General features: G+C 36.3%; 2 protein-coding genes across 8 annotated transcripts; both read right to left on the bottom strand.

Annotated features, from left to right (window-relative positions):
- Positions 1 to 1,018: 1,018 nt before the first annotated feature.
- Positions 1,019 to 3,817, bottom strand: LOC108823440 (D-glycerate 3-kinase, chloroplastic-like). The gene is made up of 12 exons (XM_018596643.2): positions 3,502 to 3,817; positions 2,880 to 3,262; positions 2,721 to 2,800; positions 2,580 to 2,631; positions 2,438 to 2,479; positions 2,267 to 2,345; positions 2,151 to 2,182; positions 1,960 to 2,028; positions 1,802 to 1,876; positions 1,583 to 1,699; positions 1,403 to 1,453; positions 1,019 to 1,321 (listed from the first exon to the last, which is right to left on the bottom strand). The coding sequence occupies exons 1-12, from the start codon at positions 3,719 to 3,721 to the stop codon at positions 1,178 to 1,180; spliced, it is 1,344 nt and encodes a 447-aa protein (XP_018452145.1). The 5' UTR covers positions 3,722 to 3,817; the 3' UTR covers positions 1,019 to 1,177.
- A 210-nt stretch (positions 3,818 to 4,027) lies between these two features.
- On the bottom strand, positions 4,028 to 9,201 carry LOC108823447 (cyclin-A2-4-like). Of its 7 annotated transcripts, none has more exons than XM_056994168.1 (11): positions 8,026 to 9,201; positions 6,263 to 6,627; positions 5,950 to 6,169; positions 5,761 to 5,855; positions 5,594 to 5,689; positions 5,383 to 5,516; positions 5,112 to 5,294; positions 4,984 to 5,017; positions 4,693 to 4,845; positions 4,464 to 4,598; positions 4,028 to 4,357 (listed from the first exon to the last, which is right to left on the bottom strand). In XM_056994168.1, the coding sequence occupies exons 2-11, from the start codon at positions 6,575 to 6,577 to the stop codon at positions 4,304 to 4,306; spliced, it is 1,419 nt and encodes a 472-aa protein (XP_056850148.1). In that variant the 5' UTR covers positions 6,578 to 6,627; positions 8,026 to 9,201; the 3' UTR covers positions 4,028 to 4,303. The 7 variants fall into 7 exon arrangements, with proteins under 7 accessions (XP_056850148.1, XP_056850147.1, XP_018452158.1 ...); XM_056994167.1 differs by lacking the exon at positions 8,026 to 9,201 and adding an exon at positions 7,393 to 7,539; XM_018596656.2 differs by lacking the exon at positions 8,026 to 9,201 and adding an exon at positions 7,393 to 7,539 and having other exon boundaries at positions 5,112 to 5,264.
- Positions 9,202 to 9,521: the final 320 nt, after the last annotated feature.

Here is a 9,521-nt window from a genome sequence, read left to right as displayed (position 1 = left end):
TATGATTACTCGTATCCAAGTCTTTGCTATGATGAGATGGCATAAAAAAATATTTTAGTTGGCAAACGAAAGGAGCAATTACTTCCTGCCCGTCAAACTCCTCTATCTTCGAGCTCTTGATCAATGGACTCAAGTAACCCTTTCACAAGTTGAATGCATGTGCCTCATGGAGTTGACATATGCATTACATGAGTGAGGTAGCTGCAATCAATCATTATATTCAATAGATCTTGGACACCAGAAGAATTATAACATATACAAGACATTATGATTAAATGTCTGAGATGAGTACATTATCAACTTTGATTTATTGAATCAGAAACTCCATAATATTTTTGTGAATTCGATCATGAGCCACTTTCCATTTTGCAAGTTTTACGTTTTGAGATTAAATATTTTGAGAACACGCAGGGCCGGCTCTAAGGGGGATAATGGGTGCAATCGCCCAGGCCCAATCTAGTGTCCCCCTGTCTAATAATAATTGGGGTTCTGATTTTTTTGTATACATAATTTATTTTTATATAAAATAAAATATTTTTATAAAAATAAATGGTAGGAACCTAAATTATTTTAATATTTGTTTTAATAGAATTTTAGTGATAAATTTAATAAATTGTAAGTTTCGGAGGTCTAACTTTTTCCTTTTGGCCCAAGAGCCCATAAATATATTGAGTCTGTCCTGAGAACGCGTAGCAGCTTGGAGTAGAAAATTGTTTGCTAATGTATCCGTCCGTCACACAGCACTAGACTATGGGAAACAGATAAAGATTGTGGAATCGTGAAGCAATCGTAAGCGGTTGATGAAAATCCCGAATGCTATTGCCAATTGGGTTAGGAAATGTAACTCTTTTTGGGGTCTAGCGTATTTTTTTGCTTTATCATGTAAACATTCAATAAGCAGTCAAGGGTTTTGATTGGTGCAGCAACTAAAATTCCAGTGTGAATTGAGCAGTGTTTCCACGCAACGGATCGTCTGAAGTCTATAAGATTATGATCACACAAATAAAACCTACCGCAATTTTTGTCCTTATAAAATAATAAAATTAATTTTCAAGGAAATACACATACATATTATATATGTGCAGCACTGCAACAAATTGCATACCAAAAGATGGAAGAAAGAAAAGTGCAGTGTAGTGTTAATCTCTTTTACATACAACGAGAAGAGCATGTGTCATTAGGTTGCGAGTATGGGATTCCTTTCTTCATCGATATCTATGGCAAGAACACGGTCAGGGTCAGAGCCGCTAGGTCCTTCTGAGTAAAGAGTGGGAAGATAGGCCTTATATGCAGGCAAATACCTTGACACAAAGTCATTCACCTAGATAGATATTTCAACGTTCATCGTTTCTATGTGTATAATAACAACAAGATTAGTAACTGGCTAACGAATGCCAAATACCTCATCATCTGACATCCCGGCTTTGCCAGCCTGCCTCATGGCGATTTCCGCCTGTCCAAAACCAAAGCAAAAAAGTTACTAGTGAGAAACACAGCGAAAACTAATGAGTTTTTGGTTGTTTGTTTTTTTTTTTTTTTTTTTTTTTTTTTTTTTTTTTGGTTGTTAAGTAGATATACAAACCTGAAGACGCCACCGGTATACATAACTTGGGTCCTTGATTTTAATGATGACCCAAGCATTGATGTACTTGTCCCATGCGTCATAATACGCTTCAAGGTTCTTATTCACTGTCTCCAGCTTTAGAAAGAGAACAGAGTTTTTTTCTTATTTTATTTTAGGATATATATATAGGTTGTATTACTAATACTACTCAATTGTTTTGAAGGGAGTTGAGATTACCTGTTGATCAACTGATTTAACGACTTCAGTAGGAAGAGGTTTAAAACCAAGCATCCATCCTTCAAATAGAATAACCTTGAGAGATCGACCAATCAAAATTAGTGGTCTTGTTTCATTTAACTTTAAACAGAAACACTTGAAGATGATTAGAAATATACCTTTAGAGGTCCTTCAACTTCAGGCCATGTTGTTGCATCGGCTCTGTCACCCCTCCCGCTATAAGCAGACTGCAACCAAATATGAATACCTCAACAAGTTAAGACCTGGTCCCTCTATTTTCATTATGTGTGTTTATTACAGGAAATGATGAGGCAGAGAAGGTAAAATCAAGGGGTTGTTGTTTACTCACCTTATCGTACCGAGGAACTTTCATCTTCATGCCTGTCAACGACCCACAAAAATCACAAAAAAAAGAAGAAAAAAACAGCCAAGAATATTTATTGTAGTACTATTGACGAAACTAACCGTCCTTGGTCAGTTGAGCCAGGGCTTCTATTGTTTCGACAGAGAACGGAAGATCATGACTTCCTGCATTTCCACGATACTGGAAAACATATATATATGAAACAAATGACGATATTTTCAAACTGAATAAAAAAAGAAGTGCTGAGAAATTTGAAGAATGAGTTTTAGGACCTCTAGAAGTGCATTTCCTGGATTCTCTTCTCTCAATTTAGCCTGAGACAATAAAATAAAAAAATAAAGAAATAAATGGAAGGTACTAAAAGGAGACGAAAAGGTCCCAGACAGACAAGAAAGAGTACAAGTAAAGTCTTACCTGGCCTTGTGCAGTCAAGTAAAAGTCGTCTATAGATATTGTCGCCGACTTCCTGTGATATTTGCTTTGAGTTAGTACTAAGAATCATTAATAGGAATTTAGATAAAGTAAACTGCTGCAGTAATATGGGGGAAATGGTACCTTTTTGTAGTTTTGAAAAGATAATCAAGTGCAAACACAAGTGTAGTCTTGCCACATCCTTGAGGTGCGCTAAATCCAATCTGCATCACATCTCTTGATCATCTCCTATCATTAATTTAAGACAATTACCAAAAGAAAAGACAATTATTAGTACCGTACCACTAGTGGAGGCACATCATCTCCATCTTTGAACTTGGAAGTATGCAGGGCAATTTGATCTTCGCACCAAACAAAGACGGGTATATAGTAATGGTAAAGCCTAGCTTTCTGAGGAATAGTGAGCTTAAGCTCATTAAGCTGAAAGAGCCTGCAGAGCTGTGAGCCATAGAGTAACCATTTGTCGATGGACTGGCAAACATTTTCAGGAGTAATACCGATCTTGTCTACGAGGGGACCCGAGCATATGAATTCAAAAAGGTCTGAAACTGAGGAGACATCCACTGTTTTTGTTGGCAACGCCGAGCATTTCTTCGAAGATGTCCCATAACTTGAAGCCGAAGCATGAACCATTGAATTGTCCTGAATCCAAGAGCAACCACACCCTACAAACACGTAAACAAAGAAGGTCATCCATCCATCATTAAGTTTTTTTTCTTTTGAGTCAAGTAATAAAATTTCAAACAAATGTGTGACAACACAAATGAATCAACTACAGAAACAAGAGCTCCACCAGACAAGACACAAGATTGAACAATAAGGAAATATATAATCTACCTTAAATAAACCTCAAAATTAGGAGAAGAAACTTGAGAGAATAATAAGGGAGAAGGCGTTTTTTTACCAGACATTTGCTTGTTGGAGGAAGAAGAATCCATAATGACATGGTCGTCGTTAAATATGGAAGAAGAAAAACGCCTTTTGAAATTAAAAGAATTGCAAATGGGATGGTAAGCGTGACATGGAAACGGATAACCTTTCACATGATGAAACCTATTATTATAATGATGAAGAGTCGCTTGCCATGGCGACCATATCAAACTTGATGAAGTTGCTCCCGCCATTCTCTCTATCTATCTCAGAAGCAGAGCGACACATCAGCAAGCAAGGAAGAAGAAGCAAATTGATCAAATTTTGTTATCATTATTTTCCATAAAAATAATGTGTGTGTCATATTCTTCCGTCGGATAACGTGTGATTAATGCACTGTCTGTTTCTCTCTCTCTCTCTCTCTGTCAAAAATGTCAATACTGTTTTTATACTAATGTCAATACTGTCTTTTAATAAATACGGAATTTACTTTTTTCTCATGTCTTTGGTGGATTAATTAATCAATTAATTTATACTAAAGCATGAAGAATATTATTCCGTAGCAGAAATTGCCTGATGAACCAAAAACAAAAAATATACATCTGATCCGACTTTTACAATTTGAAAATTAAACTGTCGTGTAATACGGACCAGAACCAAAACATGTCTACACTAAACCGGAATATACCTGTTACTCTTCTTGGTATAAATGAGACCTTGGAAAAATTACTAACTCTTTTATTTGAGAGAGAGAGAGAGAAAGAGAGAAGGACGAACCGGACCATCACAAAATGTTACAGACAGACGTGTTATATCGGTTAAGAGATGAACCGATTTCAGAATAGTCTCTCATGTATCTTAGGAGATGTGAACACCGCCACAGATTTGAACTGTATAAATGTTCCAAGTGACCAAAAAAAAAAGCTGTTACATTACGCGGCAGATTTAACCGAAACGGTTTAACAAAACCAAACTGAGATTTCACTTCTTTCTTACCTTGTCTTGCATGTATTTCATGCGTATGGAGTTTAAGGGACATCCTTTGGTATTAAGCTGCAGATCTTGCAAGGCCTGAACACATTCTTTGAGATCCGAGGCTTTGTACGTTGTGTAGTGCTCCAGTGTTGCATTCTGGACATAAAAAGAGAAGAATATTAAAATCTCGTGTGAGATTAAAGATTCGTGGAACATAACATAAGTGATATGTTTCTTAACAAGAACAGACCCAAGGGTGGCTTGATTGGTTTATTGTCCACCTGGCAAGAAAAACAGCCGATGCAGCTATAACCGAAGGAAGGTACTTCAAGAATTGACACTCTATTAGCGTCAATTCCGTCAGATAATTCGCCAGAAACTCCATTTCCACGCTTGGCATCATCTGCATATCAACAAACCTTCCCGAATAAAATACTTTCAATATTTCTGGTAAAAGTGTTTGATTAGCTATAGATCTTGATAGTTAGATATAAATGGATAAAAACAGGATACATTTTCAGAAGATAAAGAAGTAAATTACCAAGTGAGAAGCTTGAGCTGCTCGGAGAAATCTCCTGTAAAAAAATGGAAAAAATTTTGAATAACTAAAGACTACATACATACAACAGCATATATGAAGCATTTTTATCAATGTCTAGGTGAGAATACCTGAGGAATGTTTTTGAAGTGGGAGTGTAAATTTGAAAGCTAAAATGCTTCAGTACTTGGCTCTCCATTTCTAGGACCTCATCTCTTGTGTAAGTGTTATCCGTGATGAAGCACAACTCTTCAATGCGTGGCGCATTGATTTCCTCATACTTTCTTTTAAGAAACACCACCAAACCAAACTCTCTTTTTTAAAGATTCTCTCTGTCTTTCAGACAAGCATTTGTTTGATTTACTGGGAAGAGATTATCAGAGGTGATTAGGAGGAACTTACGAAGCAATGAGCATACATGTGATGCCCAGCAATTGAAGTCTTTGTCTTTCCATGCAGTTCCCTTGTAGAAACCAGTCTATGAGATACATTGTGAGGTAGAGAGTATCAGATGCAAGTGTGTATTCCTCTGAGACCTGTAAAACAGAGTTTTGACTTGTGAGAAAGACTTCAAAAGTTAGCAACAAGATGCAAAAATGGATTCAAAACTAACCTCTACAAGCCAATCAATCAGGATTCCCCGCATTGTCTGAGTCACATCTCTTTGTGTTGTCCCCATAAAATCAGGACATGGTCTGCGTTTAAGCTGCTAAAGAGACAAGTAGTTAGATTAACCAGATGCATTGTCCTAAGATATCAAATTCCAAAGGGGATTATTACCTCAGCAACACGTAGGTTGTAGTAGATATCAGGTGCATATAGGCTACAGAGTAGAGAATCCTTAACATCTGAATCAATGTCAATGAATTTTGGAACTGTGGAACCATTTTCAAGAAGAAAAGAATGATAAGTAACTTTTTTAAATCACTCACACAGCAACAGTAGATAGAAGACTCGTAAAAAACTCACCTGTAGAAGTTGATCTCCTCCCAAGGGGTCTAGGAGGCAACCTGGAACTCGGCTTTTCGATAGAGCTACAAGATGCTTCATAACAGCTAGACAAGCTTACTCCTACTGAATCTGTCACAGCTTGTAACTTTGCATCATCTGTAACTTGTGAAGTAGGAGAAGATGATGCTACCTTGGAAGAACCTGCCCTTCCTTTTTTTATCTGCTTTATATTCTCCACCTTTTTTAAAAAAAATGGGACAATTGTCAGCAAACAAACACCTTTATAAAAAAAAAAGAAAAAGAAGCAGCATGCATAGTGTAGACAAACAACCTGAATTTTAGGTGCACTGAAGCAGCTTGTAGCATAAGAAATATGGGAGGTAACGTTTGTGATGTCTTTAAGAAGAGCTCGCTTCTTCTTAGTAGGTGCATTGCCATTCTTATCATCATCATCATCCTCGAAGGCTCTTCTTTTACCGTTTGCTCTCAGAACCCTTCCCTGGTTGTGGTTGGTAGCAGCAGCCACTTGTGAAGATGTAATCAACTTAGAAGAAGCACGCAGAGCAGAGGCAATGGCACGAGTTACAGGACGAGCATGTTGGAGAGAAATGGTGTTCCCAGAAACAGCTATCTCCTTCTTCCCCATGATGGAAAACAAACCCACCCAATCTCAGCAGCTCATGGTCGACTAGAGATCTGTGAAATTGTAAGTAGAAGATCAATGGTCTGAAGATGTCATGTAAAGGATGCAACAGGAGAAAGAGATGTATCCCAGGTGAATCAGACAAAGCTAGAATGGGAAGGTGTTTTGTTAGTCCCCAAAAGAAAAAAAAATGAAAAGGAAGTTGTTCTAGTGATGATACGGTGATCTCTCAGGACACAAAGCCAGAAATGTATCACATTAATGAGAGTTTAAATTAAAGTCAAAAAGAGTTTCAAACAAATGCAAATCAGAACTTATTAAACAAAATCGAAAGAGTATCGCAGGAATATATGCTCAGGATTGAGAAACAACAACGGAGAAGGAAAAAGTCTTAGCAACTTCAAAGCGAATAATATGGAGAGATTAAATTTGAAGAAAAAAATATCATGGTAATTAGTACCTCTATAATCTGAGTTTATACTTAACTTTTTATCGGATTAGCAGCAATTGGAACAAGGAAGAGTAACAACAAGTTACATGAAAGCTTTTCACATTTTTTTTTTATTCTCAGGAAAACCAACAGACACCAAACCCATGAGATCATTTGGAGCTTGCTATACATATCCACTTTTTTTTTTCCAAACACCAATTGAGGAAATAATCAAATCACTTTTTGTTGTTCTTAATCCAAGAAAAGAATCCTAACAACCCATAACGTTAAAAAAGCTTCAAACCTTAAAGAATTTTTTTGAAGAAAACCATCACATGGGAACTCTCGTCTTAACAAGTATATAGAAACTGAGAAGATTGGAACTTACTCTGCTCCTGATAAAATTCTTCCCCCTAAAAAAAATAAAAGGAAAGAGGAAGAGGAGCTCTTCTTTTTAGTTACAAAAAAAAAAGAAGAGGAGCTCTTCCAAGAAGAAAGAGAGAAAATGGGAGCGAGAGAGAGAGTAAATGTATAGTCAATATGCTTTTATGCAAAAGGAGGGACTCTGTCTGTCGAAGTGAGCGGGATACATGGACCAGAGAGAGAGAGTTTAAAGATACTAATTAAATAATTCACTCACTTAATTTTTTTTAAACAACTATTTTATCTATATTAAATGTAACATGACCAATAAGTTAATAAAAATACAATCAACTGCAAATTTAAAGTAAAGAGATTATAATACAATACATAAAATAAAATAAATTTGAAGACGATTTCTTCTAAACCATTTTGTTTGGTAGTAGAATTTTTGATGAGATTATCTTCACTAATCATATATTCGATGAAATTCCAACTTTTTTCTTTGCAATTTTTTTGTTGTATAATATTGGCTAAACTCTAATTCAGATTTAAAGATATCAATTGATTAAGAATCCAATATATTGAAAAAAATAAATAACATCTCCATACAATAAAGAAATCATTTATCCAGTTAAAATGATTAGAATAAATTATTTACCACTTGAATCTGGATTCAACATAAAGTCATAAACACATTGATTGTCTTGTCGTCGATCATTCCACCAATTCCATGCCGGAGATGACAACACCCAAAACGTTATAAGTGATTTTACAATTTTTCTCTGTTGAACAGAAAATAAAAACACTCTTTATTGTTTGCTATAATATAATGGAGTAAAACAAAAATTCCGTTTTTTTTTTTTTTGTCATCTGGAATTTTTATTAAAGGTTTAAACCATTATCAACATCAAACAAAAAGACCAAAACTAACTCAATACAGAAAACATTAAACTTAACAGGTCTTCACTTCAGCCCACATATGAGTCCAAGGGACAACACTACCCAGGCCCCCTCCATGTGAAAATCCCGACCAGCAATTACGAACTTCCGGAAACCGAACAGATGAGCGCCGCGTTTCCGCCATCATCAAAGCAAAGCCGGCGAAGAAAGTGTTATGTGAACCACCTCTACCCAGAAACAAAAGCCCCAACCATGGGGAGACATAAACCGAACAGAAGGACAAAACACAACAACAGAGAAGCTTCAAATAACCCAGAATATAAGAAAGAGATGAGCATTATTGACCAAGCGACAATCACAGCTGACTCAAACGACCACGATTTGACCAAATCTGCTGGAAGAATTAACAACCCACATCAGAGACGGCTTCAACCAGCACCGTACACCAGAAAAAAATACAGATCGGGTCAAATCAATCAAGTAAGCAACCGCAGCGACGAAGAAATAAAACCATCCCACATCTTAGAGATTATCTAAAGATCTCCTTAACACCTAAAGAGCTACACCCGAAAAAGACCAAATACAAGACTGATCTTAAAAGAACCGTACTGAAAAGATTTATACATATGAGAGCACAGCTCCGACGCTATGGAAGCCGCCGGAGCTGCAGATCTGCAAATTTGAAAACTTTTGGAGAAGAGAGAAGATGGAGAGTTTATGTCTTTATGAGAGAGAAAAAGTTCAAAATGCTGGAGTCTACTCTTCTTCTTTTTTTTGACAAAAATTCCGTTGTGTTACTCTAAATTTCACCAATCAAGTAATATATGTTTTCATCTAACTCCAAAAAACAACAAAATTGGTAGAACCTATTATTCTACAATAAACTGGGAAAAAAGTTTTACTCTTGGTTTTGCTCTTTTTTTTTCTCCTTATTCCGCTTTTTCATTTTCACTTTGTTACTCTATTAAATACCAATCAGAGCCAATAGTTCAAAAGAGAAATGGGAGATGCCATTATATAACCCAACTGTCTTTAGAAAATATAGAATCAACACTCGACAGATAGATTCAGAGGACAAGATGATGGGGGTGATGAATCTCCGACGTAGCGTATCTCCTTTATATGCATAATGTGAAGCGCTGATTTGAGTAATGAAATGCATGAAGACCCTGTAGTTCTCAGATGTGGTTTTTGCTACGGATTGTTTTCAATTGGTGATGATGATGTAATCATCTGAAGAATGACCAGCATTCA

The sequence above is a fragment of the Raphanus sativus genome, chromosome 9, assembly GCF_000801105.2.
Source record: "Raphanus sativus cultivar WK10039 chromosome 9, ASM80110v3, whole genome shotgun sequence".
NCBI classification, from domain to species: domain Eukaryota; kingdom Viridiplantae; phylum Streptophyta; class Magnoliopsida; order Brassicales; family Brassicaceae; genus Raphanus; species Raphanus sativus.
This window is presented reverse-complemented; position numbering and strand designations above follow the sequence as displayed.